General features: G+C 46.1%; 1 protein-coding gene across 1 annotated transcript in view; it reads right to left on the bottom strand.

Moving 5' to 3' along the window:
• col28a1a (collagen, type XXVIII, alpha 1a) overlaps positions 1–25,202 on the bottom strand; it is a 321,284-nt gene that overhangs the window by 137,104 nt on the left and 158,978 nt on the right. The window contains exons 15-16 of the mRNA XM_072509076.1: positions 15,282–15,350; positions 13,921–13,989 (exon numbers count right to left, since the gene is read on the bottom strand). Coding sequence (XP_072365177.1) covers positions 13,921–13,989; positions 15,282–15,350 — 138 coding nt within the window. The remainder of the gene's footprint in view (positions 1–13,920; positions 13,990–15,281; positions 15,351–25,202) is intronic.

The raw sequence follows: 25,202 nt of genomic DNA on the forward strand, positions 1-25,202 counted from the left end.
CTCTGTAAGGTAACTCAACAATTTATCCCAATTTTTAAGAACATCCTCATTTTCCAATTTAATTTGAGGTATGTCAAATTCACAGTCATCTGGATTTGTTTCGTTACTTTGAGTTAAAATCATTAAAACCTCATCCTTCTTCTCTCCCTTTCAAAGTACCTTTTAAGCATATTCACATGACACATTCGGGGAGTCTTCCTTCTATCTGGTGTTTTTACCACATAATTCACCTCACTTAATTTCCTTTCAATCTGATAAGGTCCATAAAACCTAGCTTTTAAAGGTTCACCTACCACTGGTAACAATACTAAAACTTTATCTCCATTGGCAAAACTATGAACTTTGGATTTCTTGTCTGCTACCTGTTTCATCACATTTTGTGCAACTTTCAAATGTTGTCTAGCCAATTCACCTGATCTATTTAATTGTTCCCTAAAAGTTGACACCTAATCCAATAATGTAATTTCTGATTTCTCACTGACCAATTTTTCCATAAACAATTTAAGTGGTCCTCTTACCTCATGACCAAAAATTAGTTCAAAACGACTAAATTTGGTTGACTCATTAGGTGCATCCCTAATTGCTAACAGTACGAATGGAATTCCTTTATCCCAATCCTCTGGATAATCTTGACAATAAGCCCTCGACATTGTCTTTAATGTCTGATGCCACCTTTGTAATACGCAATGCGATTCTGGATGGTACGCAGTTGATTTAAATTGTTTTATTCCTAAGCTATCCATAACTTCTTTGAATAACCTTGAGGTAAAATTCGATCCTTGATCCGATTGTATTTCTGTGGGTAGTCCATATGTAGTAAAGAATTTAAGTAACTCCTACACAATCTTTTTAGCTGTAATATTATGTACTGGAATGGCCTCTGGAAACCTAGTAGACACATCCATTATAGTCAAAAGATATTAATTCCCACTTTTCATTTGAGGAAACGGTCCTACGCGATCAATTAGGACCCATGTAAAAGGTTCCTCAAATGCTGGATGGGTATTAAGGGCGCTGATTTTATCACTGCTTGAGGTTTCCCTATCACTTGGCATGTGTGACATGATTGACAAAATGTAACTACATCTTTATGTAGTCCAGGCCAATAAAAAAGTTTTTGTATTTTAGCTTGAGTTTTCCTTATTCCCAAATGACCTCCCACTGGTACCTCATGTGCAACTCGCAACACCTCCTTTTTATACCCTTCCGACAATACTACTTGATGAACTTCTGCCCACTTTTGATCCACCTGCATATGTAAAGGACTCCATTTTCTCATCAAGACGGTAATAACACTCTGGTATACACGCAGATTCCTCTTCCGTGTAAGCTTTCTGATACATCCGTTTTATTTCTATATCTTTCTGTTGTAACTCCGCCAATTTTCCTGAACTAAAAATATCCACCTCATCCTCCACCTGTTCTTGTTCTTTTTCAACCATCTGAGCAAAAATCATTTCTGATAATTGCACTTCAACTTCATCTTTACTCTTTGATTTCTCCTCTTGTCTTAACCTGTGACTTTGCGACCTTGTTACTACACAATCCGGAAAAATCCCAGTATATTCGTCCTTCAACACTTCAGTTGTCTGATTTTCCACTGGCTTATCAACCGCAGTAGGCATCACTCCCACCTGCAATCCAGCTATATCATTCCCCAAGATAAACTGTATTCCTGGACAAGATAGTTTCTCTATTACTCCTACTACCACTTCACCACTCTTCACTGGACTTTCCAACCTTACCTTATATAATTGAACACTACTCCTCTCACCCTGAATTCCACATATTACCACCTTTTCTGGCAACATTCTTCCCAAACTACATAACTCCTCATCTCTTACCATTAAAGATTGACTAGTTCACGTATCTCTTAAAATTGTGACTTCTTTACCTGCTCCTCCTGATACACACGAGTAAACTTTACCCACACAAGTAAATTCTTTAAAGAGATCTGGCACCTTCTTATCAATCACCTCTTAATCAGGCTGTACAATCTTTTGCACCTCCTTCGCTTCACTTGGGCTTTCCTTCACCACTTTAACAAACCCCACTGTCTTATCCTGTTTTACCACATCAGCCTTCCTAGTGCTTTTCTTCAACCACCAACACTGTGACTTTACATGGCTTAGTTTATTACAGTGAAAACATTTAAAACTTTTCATTTCTTTTCCACCCTCCTGGATTTCTTTTTTAATCTGAGGTACACTCTCCTTATTATCTCCCATCAGATCACCTTTACCTTTACCACTTGAGTATTTCTCATGTCCCCAGTTTCTATCCCTCACAGGCTGAAACTGATGTCGGAAACCAAGCTTTAATTCATGAACTAATTCATAATCATCTGCCATTTCCGCTGCTAATCTCACAGTTTTAATCCTCTGTTCTTCCACATGAGCTCTCACGACATCAGGAATTGAATTTTTTAACTCCTCCAAAAGTATAATTTCTCTGAGAGCTTCATACGTTTGGTCTATTTTCAAAGCCCTTATCAAAATTACTCTGTTTGAGCCTTTCAAACTCCATGTATGTTTGACCAAATTCTTTCCTTAAATTTCTAAATATTTGTCTGTAGGCTTCAGGCACTAGCTCATATGCACCTAAATTGGATTTTTTCACCTCCTCATACGTCCCAGATACCTCCTCCGGTAGTGATGCAAACACTTCACTAGCTCTACCTACCAGCTTTGTTTGAATCAGTAACACCCGCATGGCCTGTGGCCATTTCATGTTTAGCTACTTTCTCAAATGAAATGTAAAAGGTTTCTACCTCCTTCTCGTCAAACCTTGGCAATGCTTGGGTTATAATTAGTGGCGATACTTGTGCATATATCGACATTAGAGGGAAAGGGGTCTGGAAACATTGGACTCAACTCAAGACGCACCCAGGTGACAATTGAAACCAATATTTGAATATATGTGATTTGCTTGTCTTCCAACCCTCTCCTCTCTGACCTCCAAGCAAGCTGAACGGGAACGCGGGCAGTAGCGCGCGGCCGGTATAGGCTTTGGGACATTGTCAATTTAAAGTAATAAGGATGGATCTGATAAAATTGATACTGTGTTTGGGACTGCTGGGAACAGACAACTGTCTCCATAAAAGCAAACGAGAATTGCATGTGAATACGTACCTTTATATGTCCTATGTGTATGCAAGGGATGCCGATGTGTCCCGATATTGGGTTTGTGCTCATATACCGATACATGCAGAAGGAGGAATCCCCCTACATCCCATCACTTTTAATACTTCTGACACGGCAGAATGGTGGCTAAGGAATGGCGGTGCGATCACACCGCAATGGGTAATCTCTCGCCACAACAGGAATACTATAGAAAAATGGGAATTGGCTGGGTACTATATGAATCAGTTCGAGGGTTGGTATCGACCCAAGTATAATGGCCACAATGACCCCCCCTCATTTTGTCCTAACTAATACATCAGGGATGGGTCGCCCAAAGGGAGAAATCTGCTTCCTAAAAAATAGGACACAGAAGCTGTCAAGGTAGGAGATAGTGCATGTGAACACCCCTCATCCAGCAAAAGCACGTCCCTTCGGACTATTAGGAACCTGAGAACTCCCAATAAAACTGAAGCAGGCAACGTAATTTTTATAACCTCCTGGATGGGTGATCAGGTGACTAAACTGACCTTGTACAATGGCACCTACTTTATCTGTGGTCATAAGGCGTACCCCTGGCTACCTAAGGAGTGGACAGGATCATGCTACTTCGGATATGTAGTCCCATATATCCACCACCTTAAGGACTTGAAGGACCACCATCAGGTAGGAACTAGGCACAAGAGAGCTATAACGGAGACTCAACGTTTCTTCGGAATCCTGATTCCCCCTATTGGAGTGGCGTTAGCCATCAAGGAAATACGTAAAGTAGCAACAATCTTAGAAGAGGTAGCCAATGATCCCACAGAGGCATTGCTTGAAATGAGCAACGAGATGGTTGCCATAAGAACGGTGGCCCTACAAAATAGGGCAGCCTTAGATTACTGCTTGGCCAGCGAGGGAGGGACGTGTGCTCTGATTGGCTCAGAATGTTATACTTACATCCTCGATAATTCAGAGAATATCACTAACCTCGCTGACCATATTTGGAAAGAAATTAAGAAACTGCATGAAACCTCGGGTTTACAACCATGTTGTAAGATGGCTATGGTTCAGTTGATGCCAGTAGACTTGGCTCATCACCAAGAAGACATCCCGTTAATGTACACCACCGACCAAGACGGAGAAGAAGACGATGTGGAAAAAGGGTGTGACAAATATGATGATGTGTTGATATAAGAAATGCAAACAAGACAGCAACCGGAATATTGTTGGTCTGAGGAATTGTTAACACAATTCTTGACCAAAAGGAGGGATTGTTAAGGGAAATTTACATTAGAGGTTATTCATTTAATCTCTTTATTTTATTATGTTGAATTATTAGCTTATGCCTGCAATAGTGTGGACTGACAACCACGGCAATCTAATTCTGCAATGACCTGATAAGTACTGTTAGTGGCAAGTCATTCTCTAACTGACCTACTAACACATCTACAATGTTCCGATTAATTGCTGAGTCATTCTGTAACTGACAAACTGACCATTAACTATTGAGACACCTGTTATCCTTGTAATTGTGAACAAGGAGTTGCGAGCATCAGATAACGGATGGTCTCAGAGGAATGTGATTGGAAGCTAATTGTTGCTAGGGGGGCCTAATTGATCGTGTATGTAACCCCCCAAGCTAATTAGTAACTAACCAAGTGTACATGTATAAAAGAGGCTAAAGCTGCGATGTACAATTGAGAAGGTGACCACGAGCACTGCGGAGTGCCTGGCTTTCTCCCAAAAGCTTTTGCCAATAAATTGACTTGACTCAACTCTTTGGTGTGAATAAATTATTTTCCACTTCAGGTAGCATGGCAACACCTGTAACAACAGCAAGTCGGCCATGGCCCTATGGCTCCTGGCACTCCAGAGGACGTCTACCAAAGGCATCAAAGGCCACAGGGTGCGGAAAGCAACAGGCCGCCTCCACCTCTGATGTGCATCCTGGGGACACATCTAGACGTAGCAGCAGACTACGAAAGATCAAGAAGAGAGAGGATCACTGAGTGGGCACTGGAGTGGGGCGGGGGGGGGGGAATCACACAGTTAGGGTGAATGGCAATGTCAAATGTTCACTATTAAAACATTTTACACCTGATACATGTGAAGTTTGGTTACATTAATCATCACTGTGGGCCTGCCTGCACCCCAAATGAGGGTCTCCCTGGTCCCCAGGGCATTCCGGGCTCTTGCTGTTGCCTGTCCTCCATCCTCCAGCTCCTTTGTGGGTCCTCCTCGCCTGGTCTGCCATCCCCTCCTGGTCCACTTCCCCCTCCTCCTCAGATGAGGCCACATGTCCTTCCTCCTCTTCCTCCAGAATGTTGGCACACTGCTCTTCCAGGAAGTGACGGGCACAGCAGACCACCACAAAGCATGAGACCCTCTGGCGGGGTGCACTGCAGTGCACCAGCAGAGCAGTCCAGGCATAGGAACCGTTTTGAGCAGTCTGATGTACTGTTCAATGGCAGCATGGGAGGCAATGTGGGACTTGTTATATCGGTTCTCAGCCTCGCTCTCCAACCTCCACACTGGCATCATCAACCAAGAACTCAGCGGGTATCCCTTATCCCCCAAGACCCAACCTGTCATCCTGGGGTGGAATTCGAAGACACCATGGATCTCCGAGTGTCCCAGGATGTAGCTGGCATGCACGTCCCTGGTAACATACGTGCATGCACAAGAGGTGGTGGTCGCACACGAGTTGAACATTCAGGGAGTGGAACCCCAGCCTGTTAATGAAGGGCACTCCCAAATGCCTCAGTGCGCGCAAGGCCACATGGGTGCCATCAATTACCTTCTGGATCTGGGGCATCCTGGCGATGGCAGAGTTTCCTGCAACCTTGGTAAGCCTGGTGAAGCTCAAAGTTTGATGCCCGGGAATACAGGGCATCTGTGACTTCACGGATGTACTTGTGGGCTGTAGCTTGTGATATGCTGCACAAGCCCTGGAATAATCCAGTGGCATAGAGGTTCAGAATTCAGTGACCTTCATAGCCACTGGGAGCGGGTATCCTCCTCATCCACGGGGTGCGAGGAAATGGCACACGTGCCTCACTGTCTCTTTGTTGAGGTGGAGTCACCTGTGGCACTGCTGTCCGACATCTCCTCGAAAGACCAACAACGCCTGTACACCTGGGCCATTGCAGGCATCCCCCACTGGGTTCCTCCTTGTCCTCATAGGTGGACAGGTCGTCAAGGTGGGTGGCAGCTCCCTGCACATGGGCACCGCCTCCAGTCTGCATTGACGCTGCTGCCCTCTGGCATCTGGTGGACCAACATAACCAGCCGTAAGGAATTGGACAAGGAGAGAAACTGACAATCAGTTCGGGTTTCCAGCCTGGAACCCTCACATCCCCCAAGTCTCCCCCACACTTACGTGTCCCGCCTTCTCTCAGAGTGCCGTCCACCGAGCCAGTTGCTCTGCAGAACCTCGCTCTGCACACTCACCCCGGTTTCAAAGCCTGATTGAAATGCGATACAAAAATCAGCGTCTGAGACATGGCAAGTGTACCCACGAGAATGTACTTGATAGCTGTGAGGTGCTCTCACAACTAACAAGGCCAATTCGTCAACAGCAATAGCCTTCATCTGTGAAGCTAGAGGCTGCTCAGAGATAAAGGGAGTTAAGGTGACCTTCAGCATGGAGCAAAGGGCAGGGTTCTGTCCTGGAAGTGTTTGGTAGGACAGGTGCATGGCAGCTGTGGTTGCCCCTGTTATGGGTCTCCACAATATTTAAAGATGGGTTGAAGGCCTCACAGACACAAAGCACTTCACCCCCCCCCCCCCCCCCCCCCCCCCGAGCTCTGGGGCAGCAGCTCTGGTGCCCTTGAGCTGCAACCCAGAAAATGAAAATGGCTACTTGTAATATCCCGCACGTGACTTATGGGGTGGGAATTATTATCTTCCTTGTGGTTCTCGGGGAATACGAGCTCCCCCTCTAAGGGGCGAGGGAATTCCATTTATCAATGTATAATAGTTTGGCCAGTAAGGCATCGAGCAGAAAAAGACCCTGTAGGGATCTACTGGGAAGTGTATGTACTGTAATTGTAAACAAATCAAAGTTCTTTATTTTGCTCAGTATGGGCACCCCTTGTCCTTATTAAACATTCACATTCTCATTTCCCCTCAGTAGACATCGCACTTGTTTTACGTTTTTAAAAAGGAGTTCTAAACAACACCAGTTTGATTTCTCACTGGGGAGTCAGTTAATTCTCGGGAGGCCGTTGCATTCGACATCAATCTCGCGAATGAGATGGAACTGAAGGCAAATGAGGTTAATGATACGATTGCCATATTTGGCAGAGATCCGGAACTTGCCATTAGGAACAGGCCGGTTAGACAGCAAACTGATTTGCGCCTGCGCGTATCTTGATTTTGGCCTTTCGCGCCTGCCCAGATCTGCACCAGGCATAGCTCAATAGTTAAATTGTGCCCATAATCTTTAAAGCATTCAGTTCTTCTAATGCTATGTGTGCAAGTTGTTTTTGGCTATTAGTCCAGTGTCGACAGGTTCCTGGGGTGATGTTGCTTCTCTCGGTTGTTACCATAGCGAGGGTTGCTGCTGTGGTAATTGGTGGTGCTGATCCGATGCATTCTTGGGGAATGGTCTCATGTTCATTGAGATCCTTGTTCAGTTGGTAAAATCCCATTTTCCTCATCTCTTATCTGCTGTGAAGAACCTCCTTCTCCAGTTGCATGATAATTTCTGTAATTGCAATGACAGATTTCATTGTTTTCTTTCACCGTGTATGACAGGTTTCTAGTTGCACTTGGCTTATTTTTGTTGAGTGCATTGAATGTTTGCGCTCTGACCAACTCTCAGTTCTAGCAACACTTTGGAAGCTTTATCAAAATGGAATTTGGCTGTCATTTCATTTTGATTTTGATAATGGCTTCAGTGTTTTTGCAGCTGTTGGAAGAGTAATTTGGGTGACATTAGTTGCTGGACTGGACTACTTTCCATAATAATCATAATCTTTATTGTCACAAGTAGGCTTACATTAACACTGCTGTGAAGTTACTGTGAAAAGCCCCTAGTCGCCACATTCCGCCACCTGTTCGGGTACACAGGGAGAATTCAGAATGTCCAATTCATCTTACAGCACATCTTTCGGGACTTGTAGGAGGAAACTGGAGCACCCGGAGGAAACCTATGCAGACACAGAGAGAATGTGCAGACTCCGCACAGATAGTGACCCAAGCCGGGAATCGAACCAGGGACCCTGGCGCTGTGAAGCAACAGTGCTACCCACTGTGCTACCGTGCCGCCCTTGCTTCAGTAGGGGTGTTTCTCCATTCTAAGATTGCCGTGTACTCGTCTGTGCTGGTCTAGGCAATTTTTTAATGATCTCCTTGGTGATTTTTACTGCAGCCTCAGCCTTTCCATTTTAATGGGGGCAGTGTGGAGATGATATGCAGTGCTAACTTTCCTAATTATTCGTAAAGTGTCTGTGTTGTTTCACTTGTGAACTGAGGGCCATATTCACTCATCATAATTTTGGGAATGCCAAGGCGATGGAAGTATACATTTCATCTTTACATAATCATTGATAGGAGCTGATTTACCTCCCAGTACTCTGAATAGCAGTCAACTGTGATGAGATTGTCACAGTTCCAAAGAGAACGAAAGGCCGGGATTCTCCAGCCCCGCGCCGGGCCGGAGAATCTTCGGGCAGGCACGAGAATTGGGCCATGCCTCCCCGAAGCCAGCTCGCTGATTCTCCGGCGCCGATTCCCAGGCGCCCGCAGGATCGCTGCCGTGCCGGTCGGGGGCCGTTGAAAGCGCCCCCCCCGGCAATTCTCTGGGCCTCGACATGGCGAGTGCCCGCCGAGTTCGTCTGAGTCCCGCCGGCGGGGTCACGTATGGTCCCACATGGCGGGGCCTGGAAGTTCTGTCTGCGGGGACCGTCCTGATGGGCGGGCGGGGGGGGGGGGGGATCCGACCCCGGGGGCGGGGGGGGGGGGGCTCCACAGTGGCCTGGCCCGCAATCGGGGCCTACCGATCGGCGGGCGGGCTGGTTCCGTGGGGGCCTATGTTCCTCCGTGTCGGGCCCCTGTAGGGCTCCGCCATATCGCTCGGGGGCCGGCACAGAGACGGGAACCCACGCACATGCGCGAACTCGTGCCGGACGTAGCGTGCATGCGCACTGGCTGGAGCAGCGGAGACCACTCCGGTGCTGACTTAGCCCCCTAGGAAGGGGTGAATACCTGACAATCGAGAACCGTTGACGTCAAAGTGGTTCGCGTCGCTTTTCACGCCGGGGTCAGAACATGGCCGCGGGATTGGAGAATCCCGGCCAAGGTGTCTACTCTGTGCTTCATCCATAGTCTGTCTGGTGTAGGCCCGAGGCCTGCAATCACTATTTTTTGCAATTATGTATTTTTCCATTTCATTTCTGATTTGCTGTTGATTTGGATTTGGATAGGAGGGCGGTCAGGAATGGAATGACTGACCATAGTGCTGACCCATAAGGTTACTCAGCGACTTGGTAATTTATCTATCGGGGAAGATGGTAATATAAGTTCCAATTTGGGTTCATTGTTTGTGCTTTAGAAAAATCTGTCTTTCTTCTCTTATGCTTACACATATATATATATATATCAATTATAACCTTCATTAATTATTATAATTCAATATTAAATTAAATTTTTGTTTTAATGCATTACTGGTCATAGTCGCTCATTCCTGTTCAGACCAAATTATGACCGAACCTAAGTAAGACTTCAAAAGAGACTCCCATGTCGGCCCCTACATTGGGATGTCATGAGTCATGAATGGTTTATTAGCTTACTTAGCACTGCACTGGCTTAGCATGACGTTCATTACAAACACTGCACTGGATGATGTGATCATTCATAAATGTTTAGGTTTGGCCTTCCCTTGTCTTCCTCAGACTGGACTCAATTCCTTGGTCACTTGCATCGATGCACTTCACCTTCGTTTTTTTCACCTCTTTAGGGACAATAATTCTAGTTTCATTGTAGAAATACAATATTGAGTGATCATTTAATTTCTGTAAAATATTCTCTTACAGCAACTTCAATAACGTCACCTCTGAAGTGCCATCTCAGCCTTTGGCTGACTGAGAAAAATGTTTTGAGGGCCAAGATTTTAAATCCAAGATTTAAGTCATGGTCATGGTTTACCAGGCACCAGTGATCTCCACACTCCGATTCAGAAACTTAGAAACAGGCACTTTCAAAGTGCTGGAGAAGTACCACCAAGTGGTGACTTCGTAAGATTCTTCCAATCAGATGGCAAGAAAGGCAGTCCAACAGCAGCAGTTTACCCCAAGCTAACACACCCAACATGGAGGTTCAAATCACTCAATACCAGTCTGGCTGGTTCATATTCCTCCGAAGCAACTGCTTTACACAGAAATCAGTTATGGCTGGAGACTCCCAGGAGGACTCCGAAATGATTTACGGATGACCTCAAAGTATTCCGAAAGAGGCCAAACATACCCACAGATTCATGGGAGTCCCTGGTTTGTGACCAACCAAAATGGAGAAGGCTCATTCAGAAAGGCACGAACACATCAAGAGACTTCAGGGACACGAGCAGAGGCAAAAGTAAGGGTTTGGAGGGTATGAGCAAATCTCCAAACAACCTGTCTACCCAAACCTTCAAGCACCACCTGCCCCACATGTGGCAAAGTTTAATTTGTATGTTGGACTCATCAGCCAACTCAGATTCCATTATTCCTCAGAGTGGGAACATGAAACTTCGATTCCTAAAAGAGAGGTTGTAGCAACATCTGTGCCCTTGATGGTTTTATGCTACCTTTTTGTCACAACTTCCTGCAGCATTTCAAGAGTTGTATAGTTTGCTTGATCTGAACAAGACGCTTGTTTGTCAGAATCTGTTCAGCAGCTAATAGCTTAATGTGAGCGAAACACAAATTTTTTCTCATACGTGTCGTGTTGTCAGTCCAAGATTTAAATTATTTTCAGCTGAGATGAGAGCATTTTGCTTAATGCCCATCATCTGAAACTTAAGATCTACTTTCCTTTTCTTCTTTGTAAGGGACTCTCAATGTGGTTTGTCCTAATGGGGTGAGTATCATTTCATCATAGAGTCTCAACCCTGTCTTTGCTAACTTTATTTTCAGGTCATCATTTCAAGCAACTTCACAAAAGACTTTCCATCATGGCATTGTGCTTGGAAGGTTTGGACTATCTCTCATCATAATGAAAAACCTCATCAATGTTCCCACCAATACACTTCAGTTGGTGATCAGCCACCTCGGAGCTTCTAGACATGTAAATCGTTTTCTGCAAAGTAGATTTCCCTTCTCTCAAAGATAATGGCGGGATATTCCGGTCTCTGACGCTAAAATCGCGTTCGGCCGGAGAATACACTTTGGCGGCAAAATCAGGAGCGGCGCTCCAAAATGGCTGATGCGACCATTAATTCACTCGAGACGAAGAGTTGAAGTGAACAGTGGCTTTAATCAGCTAGAACTGTGCCTACCTGCGACTGCTCTGCGCTGAGAGTCGCCTGCAGGGCAGCAGCTCTATGTACCTCCCCTCAAGGGGGCGGAGTCAGGGCAGGAGCCCACAAGGGCACCAACATGATACAAAGTGGTGTAATACAATACAATGGTCCATAGGTGGAGCCCACGAGGGCAACAACATAGTACAATGCAATACAGTGGTGAATGGCTGTCATAATACATTCACCACATTGGCGTACTCTAGGAGTACGTCGCACGCCGTTGGGACGGCCTCAGGACGTTACCTGAGGCCCTCCCCCCGATGCTCCGCCCCCCCCCATGGGCCGAGTTCCCGACGGCATCGGTCGCATGTCCTACTTTCGGGAACTTGGCAAGGCAGCTGCGGACTAAGTCCAGCGTCGCCACAGTCGGGGGGGGTGGGGGGGGGGGGCAGGCAATCCGCGGGCAAGGGGGGCTTTGGCGAGGCTGGGGGAACTGTTGTGGGGTGGCAAGCCTGGCTGAAGGGGGGCACTATTTGGCAGGCCAGGACTGCGCGCGGCCGGCGCCATGTTGCACGGTGCGGCCACTGCCGTGCGTATGCGCGGCCACGGACCCGGCAATTGTCTGGCCATAACCACAGCTAGAGCCGGGTGCTCTCCGCTGCGTGCCTGCTAGCCCCCCACAAGACTGAGGATCGGTGGCTGTTTTGCGCCGTTTCTTCGGTCGTAAAACACCACCGTTCCCACGCCGGCGTCAGGACATAGTCTCCCAATCGGAGAATCCAGCTCATGTTCTCATGGTGGGATCTCATGTTCCTAAAATAGTCCTATCTGTGAAGAGATCACCCTCACAAGATTCAGCTGGACATCTCAGTGCAGCATACTAATCAGTATTCTCCCTCTCTTCTCCAGGTCTCGGGTTAAACACATGATGATCATAAGTATGTCGGTAGAAGGTTTAAACTGGGCCTTCAATGCCTCCAACATTTCACAAACTGGCCTTTTCTGCTCCTCAATGAGGTAGAGCACAATGCAGTGTGTAGCATTCTTTCCTCAGCACTGACCACGGTGTTGCTACTCTTATTTGCAAAGTTTCTTGTTCAACTCTGTGACAATCTCATAATTCTGCCATTAAGAATGGAAACATTTGAAATTCAGTCCCAAATCTCTCTTCATTTCCATAGGAGCAGGTACTGGAATACTCAACGCCATAAGGACTTTTCTAGCTGTTGATACCCTGTACTAGATGGCGGGCTCAAATTTTAATTATTTTCTGCAATTTTTCACCACCATTGGCTCTTTTACAGCTATCAAAATACATGCAGTCCCAGCTATCTGGCTTCTGGCACCATGTTCCATGTGGTGTGTAAAATGACTACTTCCCACAAGCCTTTTGTTTATCTATGACATCTGGGGCTGGATTCTCCGCCGTAGGGATGCTCCGTTTTGCCGGCAGCCCGGGGGTTTCCCGACGGCGTGGGGCTGTCCCACAAAGGGAAACCCCATTGACCAGCCGGTGAAACGGAGCATCCCAGCAGCATGCTGAACCAGAAATCTGGCACGGCGGGACGGAGAATCCAGCCCCAGATATCACATCAGTATAGCAAGCCACGGTGTACAAAGTTATTTATCCAAACAGGGAGTGGGTGTACATTAACATTGCAATGAAGTTACTGTGAAAAGAGAGGTAGAAACAGGATGGATTTTATACTGTTAAAAAGTGGGTAGTGCAAATTAGAAGGTCAGGGATAGATGGGAACTCAGGAGAGATGAGGCAAAGATGTCTTGGCACAAGATAGAGTGTTAGTGGTAGTGTTAAAGACTAAAGAAGGTGCTCATAGAGACATAAAGGCGAGATAACAGAATGTGTTAATAGAAGAACAAGGGACAGTGTTCAGTGAAAGAAAAACATACGAACCAGTTACAAACAGGCCAACTGGGGGGAGAGAGTTGAGGGGGTTATGCCCAGCTTGGGAGAAGTGAGAATCAAAAAGTTAGTAAATCCACATCTTTTGGAAGCAGGAGGCCACACGATTGAGAGTTCAGAAGAATTGACCTGAATCTCAGAGCTCAGACCACAACCATGCTTTGAAAATGTGAAAACCTTCCTTCCTTTCTCAAAATCAATCAGTCCAGTTTTACACAAAAGGTGCTGTCTGAGGAGGATTTAAAGGTATGCATAATAGTAAACCGCATGTCAGATAATAGCCAGGTATCACAGCACAAGTTTGGTGCCACTCGTTCAACCAATGCATTGAACCTGTGAATAACAAAATCAAGATACAGGAAGTAAACATTGCAAACAGGAAGTACATGCTAGGTGCAATACGTTTCTAGTACCGTATTATCAATAAATGGTTGGTTATACTGTAACTTTACCTTTTCCCCTTGCAACCCAATTCCTGTCATTCCTATAGGTCCTGTTGCTCCTGGAGGTCCAATATCACCCTGCAGAAAACAGAATGTAGAACTATCTTCATTGTTTTCCCTTTATGATTTTCCTCACTGTTCAAACACTGAAGGAGTTTCAAGTACTGATTCTCAAACATTAGGTTGAGTTATGTCACCACAATAAAGACAAGCACAAACCATTTGCAATGCCTGTGCCTTTAATGTAAGTTTTTCTTCATGACATTTTGGACTTTTCTCTGCAAATTTGATGGTAAATTATTGATTGATGTTTGAATTATTTTACTTATCAGTTAATTGTGTAGCATAACTGTGCGGAGGTCTGTGCGGAGTCTGCACATTCGCCCTGTGTCTGCGTGGGTTTCCTCCGGGTGCTCCGGTTTCCTACCACAGTCCAAAGATGGGCAGGTTAGGTGGATTGGCCATGCAAAATTGCCCTTAGTGTCCAAAAAGGTTAAGTGGGGGTTATGGGGGTCGGGTAGATACGTGGGCTTGAGTAGGGTGCTCTTTGTAAGGGCAAGTGCAGACTCGATGGGCCCAATGGCCTCCTTCCACACTGTAAACTCTATGATCTATGAACTTGGAATCCCCCCCCAGTTTCTATCTATTAATGGTGTTGTGCTGGATTTGAGATTTTAGATGGTTAAAGGATTATTTACCAAAAAGTATACTTTTGATACAGATCCTCACACTAATTGGATAATATTAGGTACATTTCAATACTGCATACATTAAAATAATCCTTCAAGATTGAAGTTATCCAACTAATTTCATGTCGATGTGGAATGGTTTGGATGTGCATGAACAAACATTTAGTCCAGTAGACTCAGCTGCCCAAATGTTTGTTTGGGCTAGTTGGCCAGCTGCCACTTTCCACCTATTACTGGTGGACAACTGATTGACAATGAGGGCATGAGACTCAGGAATTAAAATACCCCAGAGCCTCAAACTAAGACCCATGAGTGTGGTTTGCATTTGCCCTCCCAGTCCACATGAAACCTGCTGGGTGTCAAAATGTACCCCGTGTTAGCAAGCTATTGAAAGTGAGACCCATTATGTTCTCAAAAATATCCACTTCAAAACTGTTGCTGGATAATAATCAGGAAGTGAATTATTGGTGAAATATTTCTCTCCCTCATACAACAGTATTGTGACCAATCACAGTGCTGTGTTTGCCTAGGCGGAGAATCGATAAGTAGTGGATTTGACCTGTTGTCTTCCTGATCAAAATTACTCAGTCTACACAACATGGTATGTTCATGCACTGAGCCAGCTTGACGGGTCTTAGTTCGCTTTTTGTAACAATGAAGAGATTGGCAAGTTATTTCTACCTTGCCACCTTTAATTCCAATTCCAGTAGGTCCTCGAGAGCCTTTAGTGCCTGTGTAGCCTATGTTACCCTGTAAAAACAAATTATTTGCAGAATCATTAAATATAAGCACAAATGGTACAATTCCATATTGTCAGTGTTCATAAAGGACTGATTTCTGCCTGACGATAAGGTTGGCGACCCCTCAGGAATTTGCTGGTATCGTCGGGAATTAAAAATGGATCTTGCGGACACTGCTGTGACCAGCACAGGAGAAACAGTCATTGGGGCATTAAAACATTGTGCTTTTTAAGAGTTGTTTTGAGCCCTTTGGTTTATTAGTGACTAAAACTATTAGAGATGGGGAAATAGGCTGTTGATTGGGTAGGATGTTGGAGATGAGAGAAAGATCATTTGATGAAACCTCCAAAAATATGTTAACAAACACTGGCAAACCCTACACTACTTTGAGGCTGTACTGAATGCTGTGGTGTAGGATAGATTACTCTGTTAATCCACATTTGATTACTGTGCAATGACTTTATAACAAACGTTAAACAAAGTTATTCACAATTGGTACCTTTCCACACTGTGCCAAGATGTCTTCAGTCGATTTAAACTAATAACTAATGTCCTGAAATATTCCATTCACATTAGCCCCTATATACAGTAAATACTAACTGGATCTCAATGTCAATGTTTTCATAAACAAGATCCAAATTGTTTTGTTAAAGTAACCTAGCATTCATATGTGTGGCTGACAATTATTACCAATTATTATCTCCAACTTCATTAATTTAAGAATTTAATATACAATTTTATTTGCCAAGTTGTACTTGCTTGCTTTAGTTCTTACTTCCGGTTGTTAAACCATAAGACTTAGGAGCAGAGTAGGCTATTCGGCCCATCAAGTCTCCCCGCCATTCAATGAGACCATGACTGATCAGATATGATAATCCTCAACTCCACATTATGGCCTCATCCTCATAAACCTTGATTCCCTTACTGATTAAACATCTCAGCCGTGAACATACTTTTTGAAAGATAATTAATTGAAGGAATATCCAATGTATATAGAGAATACAAAAACAGGAACAGTCCATAATACTATACAACAACGAATACTGCATAACATATTAAAAATATATATAACACTATAACAATACAATACAACAGGAGACCCCTATATATATACAAATATGATGCCAATGCCCTCAACAAAAAAGAGAGTACACATTTTTATTTTTTAGTAAAACAAAATAAAGTACCCCCCTCCCCTTAACAGTCCAAAGCAATTACTATTTCCCCCCTTCTCCCGCCGACGGTCCAGCAGTTCTTGAAAAGGTTGATTAACAGCTTTCACCTCATGGAGAACCCTTCATCCGAACCTCCAATGGCGAACTTGATTCTCTCCAAATGAAGGAACTCAGCAACGTCCCGTAAGTGCAATTAAGCAAAATTCTCCTTCGAGCGAGTAGGGAGGCGAATGCCACGACGTCAGCCCCCTTTCCCACCATGACACCAGGATCCTCAGACACACCAAAGATAGCTATCCATGGGGAAGACGTGACCGCCACCCCCTCCACCCGTGACAATACGTCCGTACACCCTTCCAAAACAACACTAATTTTGGACAGGGCCAGAACATGTGGACGTGATTCGCAGGGGATCCGGCACATCGTGTACATTGATCAGCCAATTCCAAGAAGAACTGGCTCAGCCTAGCCGGTGTAATATGTGCTCTGTGCACAACCTTAAACTGTATAAGACTGAGCTTAGCACACGACGAGGATGTATTAACCTGACGCAATGCTGCCTCCCAAATCCAGCCCCGCATCTCCCAACTTCTCCTCCTATTTCTGCCACAACATCACCAACGAGACTTGCTCCCTACTGGCCAACGCAGCATACATATTGGAGATCTTACCCTCCCCAACCTCATCATTCGAGAGGAGGCTGTCCAGTAGATCCAAGGGCGGCGACATTGGGAACAAACTCAACTCTTTACTCAAATGACCCTTATCTGGAGGTATCTAAACTCATTACCGCTGGCCATTTGATTGGCCTCCATTGTAGTGATCTCTGTATATCAATATACATGATCAATACATGTAATGCTAGTACAGGCAATTGAACATGAGGGGCAGAATTCTCCCCTACCCGGCGGGGTGGGGTGTCCCGGCGCCGAGGAGTGGCGTGAACCACTCCGACGTCGGGCCGCCCCAAAGGTGTGGAATCCTCCGCATCTTCAGGGGCTAGGCCGGCCCTGGAGTGGTTTGCGCTGCGCCGGCTGGCGGGGAAGGGGCTTGGCGCCGTGCCAACCGGCACCGAAGGGCCTCCACTGGCCGACGCGAGTTGGCACATGCGCGGGAGCGCCAGCGTGTGCTGGCGTCATCCCAGCGCATGCGCAGGGGGGGGATCATCTCCGCGTCGGCCATGGCGGAGGACCACAGTGGCCAACGCGGAACAATAGAGTGCCCCCACGGCATAGGCCCGCCCGCGGATCAGTGGGCCCCGATCGCGGGCCAGGCCACCCTGGGGGCAGCCCCCGGGGCCAGATCCCCCCGCACCCCCCCCCCCCCCCCCCCCCCCGAGGACCCCGGAGGCCACTCGCGCAGCCAGGTCCCACCGGCAAATACCTGGTGTAACATACACTGGCGGGACCGAAAACGGGCGGCCATTCGGCCCATCGCGGACCAGTGAATCACCGGGGGGGCCGCCGACCAGCGTGGCGCAATTCCCGCCCCCGCCAAATCCCCGGCACCGGATAACCCGGCGGGGGGTCGGAGAATCCTGCCCTAGACGTCTCACTATCAGGATCTATATTAATAGCTTTCCTGTTCTTTCTGAAGGAGTGTGTATCAGGCGTACAGAGAGAACAGACATAGGAAAGCTAGAGAGAGAAGTGATTAGGTATCAAAGCATTGTATTGTATAATTTAATTAGTTATCTCTGCAATTAGCTCTTTGTTTTACTAGTTGAGTATTAAGTAAAAAGAACTCACAATATTTATTTATATTACTCAATAAATTAGTTTATCTTTACAAGACTACTGCTCATTTCAACAACTCGGCTGGTTTAACAGAGTAATATATGTATTACACAAAGTAATATAACCATCCATCAGCTCAGTTAGGTCTGAAAACCTCCCACCCAAGAACAGGTTCTCAAAGTATTGGATCCCCAAGCAGTCCCATTCCTTAAACCTGGCATCCAAGCACGCTGGAATGAATCTGTGGTTACTACTAATCGGAACCTTCCTGTACATGCCCTCCAAGCCAAAATGTAATCGCCACTGGTTCCAAACCCTCAAAGTGGAAGCCACCACTGGGTTTGATGAATACCTACCCAGCGAAAAAGGAAGGGGAGCCAAAACCGATGAAGTCCCTCCACACGAGGCCTCTTCCACTCTGCCCCATACCGACCCCTGGCCCAACAACCATCTTCGGACATAACAATATTACCAGCCCAGTAGTAATATTGAAAATTGGGAAGGGCCAGGCCACCCCCTCATCTACTCCTCTCCAGGCAAACTCTTTTAATATGGGGACCCCCCACCCCCCGCCCACACTCTTTGCTGTATTAAGTTTGTATCTGGAGAAGGAGCTGAATTCACTCAAAATTCTCAGGATCTTTTCAAGAGACTCCAAGGGGTTGGAAACATACAGCACGAGGTTGTCCGCATACAAAGAAAGCTGATGTTCCACTCCCCCCCGCTTAATACCTTTCCACTCTCCAGACGTCCGAAGAGCCATTGCCAAAGTTTCGATCGCAAGAGCGAATATCAAAGGAGAGAGTGGGCACCCCTGCCTTGTCCTATGTTGCAGAGTAAAATACTCAGAACTAAACCCATAATCATGGAAATGTTTGCCTTCGGGGCTATATACAACAGTTTGACCCTGACAATAAATCACTTTCTGAACCCTAATCACTCCAGAACGTCAAATAGGTACGCCATTTCACTCGGTTGAAGGCCTTCTCAGCATCCCTTGACGGCACAACCTCCATCCCATTTCCTTCAGCGGGCATCATGATTATGTCAAGCAGCCTCCGAATATTGGATGCCAATGCTCTCTGCCTTTTACAATGCCAGTTTGATCCTCTCCAATCACTTCCGGCACATGACCCTCAATACGGGTGGCCAAAATCTTGGCCAGAAGATTTGCATCTACATTCAGGAGGGAAATCAAACGGCAAGATCCGCGTTGCTCAGGATCCTTATCCTTTTTTTGGATAAGGGAGATGGAAGCCTGCGAAAGCACTGGGGGGAGCAAGCCCCTCTCCAGTGCCTCATTGTACATCCGTACCATTAACGCACCCAGCAGCATACCAAAATGTTTATAATATTCGGCTGAGAATCCGTCCGGTCCCAAGCCTTCCCTGACTGCATCGAATTCACACATCCCAGCATCTCCTGCAGACCTACCGGAGCCCCCAATCCTTGCACCCTAGCCTACCCACAATCAGGAGCTCCAACACATTTCGGAATCCACGTCTCAGTTCGTTCCCTTGTGGCGGTTCCTATTGGTATAGCCTTCAATAGAAGGACAAGAAGATTTTATTAATCCCTGCAGGGTCCGTGACCGCCTCTCCCCACTCGCTCCTAAGTCTACCTAGAGTCCCAGTAGCCGTCTGCTTCCTTATTTGATGGGCAAGCATCCTACCAGACTTCTCTCCATGTTCGTGCAAGAACCCCATGGCTCTGCGCAGCTGTCTCACCACCTCCTCTGAGGTGACCAAATTAAACTCCATCTAAAGCCTCTGACGCTCCCTCAACAGTACGTCATCCTGTGATTCCAGGAATGTGTGATCAACCGCTAAGATCACCTCCACCAATCTCGATTGCTCTTCTCGCTCTACCCTTAGCCTTTGTGCCTGGATCAAAATAAAATCTCCCCTAACCCACAGCCTTCGAGTGCCTCCCATAACACCTCGGTGGAGACCTCATGTCATTCTGATCTATATAATTAAGAATAACCCCTTTCAATCTCTCACATAATCCCTTAGCCACAAGGAGACCAACGTCAAATCTCCACTGAGGTCTACAAGTGGGCGTTTTTTCCGCCCGCAGGTCCATCCAATGAGGGACGTGGTCAGACACCACGATCGCCGAGTACCCTGTCACTACAACTTTAGGAATCAGCAACTTGTCCAAAACATATCGACTGCTCGGTTCAGCAATGAACCTCTTCATTGAAAAAGGCACCCTTCTACTTATTACTATGGCCACACCTCTCCTTCATATCCAGACCAGAGTTATACACCTGACCAACCATCCCTTTCTCAGCCTTATCTGATCTGCCACCTTCAAATGAGTCTTCTGAAGAAACATCAAGTCCGCCCCCAAGCTCTTCAGATGAGCAAATATGGGCAACCTTTTAAGAGGACCGTTCAGGCCTTGAACATTCCAAGTTACCAATCGAGTGAGGGGGCACCTGCCCCCTCCCCCCTGACAATCAGACATATTTCTGTTTGAGCCAAGCCCCGCAGGTCCTCAAGCCGCACCTTATGGGGCCACTGCCAGTCTTCCACTGCCGTCAACTCCCACATCGCAGCACCTTAACAAAACTCAAACCGTCAGCTATCCCATAACCCCCTCAATCCCCTTCCAATTCCCCCACCCTCCCCACCCTCAAGTTAAACCAAAAGAAAGAAATATACAAAACCCTACCCTCCTCACACCATTTTGTCCTCCACTCTCTTCCATTTACTGGTTTTCACACCAGCATGGTGGCCCCCACACGAAGCCCACAACTACCCTGTACCTGCCAAAACACCTACACCCGATCCCAGACAAATAAAAAGGAAAGTGCCTGAGTTAGTAGATACCCCCCTCCCCATCCCTCCAGCTTGTGAGCACCAGTCCCGCCTCATAGGAACGAAGAAGAAAACCGAGAGAAGAGCGATGGATAGAAGAACATAGTAACAGTATTAGAATGCACAGCGTTAGAATACACAGCAATCAAACTAATAACACAATCCCCAACAACTCAGAACAAGAACATTTTAACATATTCCCAATCGCTTGGTCTCAAAGAAACTTATCCGCCTCCTACGGGGTGTCCAAGAAGTATTCCTATTTACGGAAGGTGATCCACAAGCTGGCCAGATACGGCATACCATATCCCACACCTTCATTTTGGGGGACTGCCTTGACTTTATTAAAATCGGCACGGCGTTTAGCCAGTTCTGTACCCCAATCGGGGTATATCCTAATTACGCTCCCTTCCCACATGCTTTTCTTCACTTGCCTGGCATTATCCTCGTCCAGGAATCGATGCAAACGCACCACAATCACTCTTGGTTGTTCACCTGCCTTCGGTTTCCTTCCCAGTGCCCTGTGATGCACGATCAATGACCACTAAAGCGAGGTTGTCGTCCAACTGAAGGCTTTAATAAGCTAGACGTTTCCCCCCGCAGCTCAGGTACAGAATGAAGGCTGCTGGGGCGGGACGGGTTCTTATACCCCGCCTAGCAGGGCGGAGCTATCATACATTCTAACCAATAGAAAGCATGCAGTTTCCACCAATGGTGCTTTAGCCTATCAGGTACCGTAATACCTATAATACCACACCCTGTATCCACGATCCACCTCTGGGGTGATTAAAAACCTCCTCCCCTACCAGCTTCCGCAGCATCTGTGCCACATACTCCGATGGTTGTGAACCTTCCAGTCTCTTTGCGAGAACACTCCCCAGCTTGTCCACTCTATCCCATACCTTTTTAAAACTGTTGGCAATCAGGGAAAGCTCCACTTCCATTTTTTAAAAATATAAAATTAGAATACCCAATTATTTTTTCCAATTAAGGGGCAATTTAACGTGGCCAATCCACCTATCCTGCATATCTTTGATTGTGGGGATGAAACCCATGCTGATAGGGGGAGAATGTGCAAATCCACACGGACTGTGACCCAGGGCCGGGATTCGAACACGGATCCTCAGCGCCGTTGAAAAGCTCTACTTCCATCGCGGCCAACCGGTGTCATGTTCGGGCGACAGATTCATCCATTTTTGGATGGAAGCACCCTGGAACTTCAACCGTTGCTCAACCCATTCCTATGGCCTGTTAAACTTGCATGCTAGCTTATTGTGATTTATGCATGAGGACCCCCAAAATCCCTCTGTGCTGTTTTTCCAGTCTTTCTCCATTTAAATCGTATTCTGTTCCTTTATTCTTCCCACCAAAGTGCATAACTTCACATTTTCCTACATATATTACATCTGCCAAGTTTTTGCATACTCACTTAACTTGTATATATCCATCCATAGACTCTCGGAACGGAATTTTCCTAAAATTTGTCAATGTCAGGTTCAAACTGAGAATTGTGTGCATCTCTCCAGATGCACAGCCAAGTTCTCACTCCAGAATTTCTGGCAGTCAGTGCACAGAGAATCTGGGTGCGTGGTTTGAGCCATTACTCTGGTGGGGCGGGGCCTGATAGAGTCAGCAAAGCTGGCTCCACAGAGATCAGGGCGTCATCTTTAAAGGGTGCCCCGATTGCCATTAAAAAGCAACTTCCCCAGCACTCCCAACACGGATCCGGAAGAGCACCCTCCACCTGCCCCACCACTCAAGTATCAGGACAGTACACCACATTTCCCCCCCCACCACACAAGTATCGGGGCATTCCCTCTCCACCAAGCAAGTAGCGGAGCACTCCCCTCACCAAGACCACTCCATCTTGCAAGTATTGGCCCACTCAAAGGCCGCCAAAGGCACTAGCACTAACCCCTCACAGGCATCAGCCCACTTTCCCCCCACTGCAACACACAGAGAAACCCGCCCCCATGTGGGCTCCCCAGAGGGCCACCCACTGGCACTATCGGGATGGCACTGCTAAGGTGCCAGGGGGAAGTGCCAGGGCATTGCCCAGGCGTGTCCCTTACCACTTGGGGGCTATACTTACTTGTGTGCCAGCATGGTCATCACAACTGGATTTTGATTTTGAAAATAGTAGAGATTCCCGCAGGTGTGGTGTCATGCTTTCTGGGTGAGACAATATGGAGATGGCTAAAATAGCAACGTTAAGCCCGCTAATGACATTTAAATTTATAATGATCAACGCTAATCAGGCTCGCACCCTTCCTGGGCATGAACCTGATTATGTCATTGGACTCTGGTGGGGAGAATCACATTCTGAAATTGTTTATTGGCTTCTCATCATATTTAGTGGCCATTACAGATTTTGTGTCTGCAGTAGCACGACCATTAAATCACTGCTTCTGTGTCATTCTCACCACTTTCTTTCCCACCTATTTTTACTTCATCCGCAAACTTGGCAATGGTACACTCATTTCCCTCGTCCATATCATTATCTTTATTTTGAAATAATTGTGGCCCCACAATAATGATGTAAATAGAGTGCAACAATACTTTGTAATTAAACTCCTTGAATTGAAAAGAAGATCAGGAGACATTGTATTATCCTAGGCTGAATTTTTGTATATATTTCTAAAATCTTGGAAGTGATGATAAATGGCCCCAGATCCACCTAAAATTGAACAAACTCAGTAAAAGATAAACAGGGCATCGATAATTACTAATAAACAAATCAGGATAAAGTAAAAATAATGGAGAAAGCAAAGGACTGCATGAAATGGTTGAAAATTCTGGAGTGTATCCAACAAAAGAAATGTTCATTTCCATGCGAACAAAGATGTACTATTTGGAACTTCTGTGTTTCCAATTAGGATTTATTTGTATGAATTTATTTTGCAGCTTCTGGATCATTCCTTTATAAACATGATTTCCTTTCTTCTGGACAAGGCAGGAGGAATTTTCCGATAAAAAACGACAAACTGCTGGCATGAAAATCAGTGCGATTCCCACCATTCCCGTCATGTCAATGAAGAGGACACTGTATTTAATGGCTCCACAACACTTGCTCTCATTCAAGCCAGGAAGGTGGCAGCTAGGATACCAGCTCCTGGATTTATGCAGGGGGCCCTCAGCTGTTTACTGGATGCTGCGGAGGAGAGGCTGGCTATAGTATACCCTTGAGCTTAGAGGAGGCAGTCTAGCAAGGTGACAAATCGCGCCTGGGAGGCCGTAGCATCACTGGTCAATGCCACCCTGACCAAGAGGGTGGGTGTGCAATGCAGAAAAAAGATGAATGACCTACTCTGATCCGCCAGGGTAAGTGCTCCCTGTCTCCTCTCTGCACTGCACCCTTCCATCACCCCCTGCAATGTCACCTCAATCATGCATGCCACCACCTCGCAGGACCCCAGCACCCAACCTCACAACAGCATCCTCAACCCCAATTATTTACAATATATATAATGCCTTGGATACAGGGATGGAAGGTATTATAGTCAAATTTGCAGATGAAGCCAAAATAGGTTGGATAGTAAGTTGTGATGAGGAAATAAGAAATTTACAAATGGATATAGATAGGTTAGGGGACTGGGCCAAAATTTTGCAGATGGAATTTAACATGGATAAGTGTGATGTTATCCATTTTGGTAATAAAAATGGAAAGGCAATTTATTATCTAAATGGAGAGAAACTTCGGACTGCTTTGGTGCAAAGGGACCTGTGTGTCCTTGTGCATGAATCGCAGAAAACTAGGATGCAGGTACAGCAGGTAATAAGGAAGGCAAATGGAATTTTGAGCTTTATAGCTAAAGTAATAGAGTATAAAAGTAGGGAAGTATTGTTGCAACAGTATATGGCTTTGGTGAGGCTGCACCTGGAGTCCTGTATAATTTTAGTCTCCTTATCTGAGGAAGGATGTAATTGCATTGGAGCCACTTCAGAGGAGGTTTACTAGATTGATTTCAGAGATGAGGGATTTGTCTTATGAAGAGAGATTGAGCAGTTTAGGCCCTTACTGTCCTGGGTTTAGAAGAATGAGAGATCCAATTGAGGTCGATTTCAGCGGGAGCGGAGCAGGTTAGTCAATTTCAGCGGGAGCAGTGCGCAAGTGATTTCTGGGAGG

Source organism: Scyliorhinus torazame, chromosome 6 (genome assembly GCF_047496885.1).
Source record: "Scyliorhinus torazame isolate Kashiwa2021f chromosome 6, sScyTor2.1, whole genome shotgun sequence".
NCBI lineage: Eukaryota > Metazoa > Chordata > Chondrichthyes > Carcharhiniformes > Scyliorhinidae > Scyliorhinus > Scyliorhinus torazame.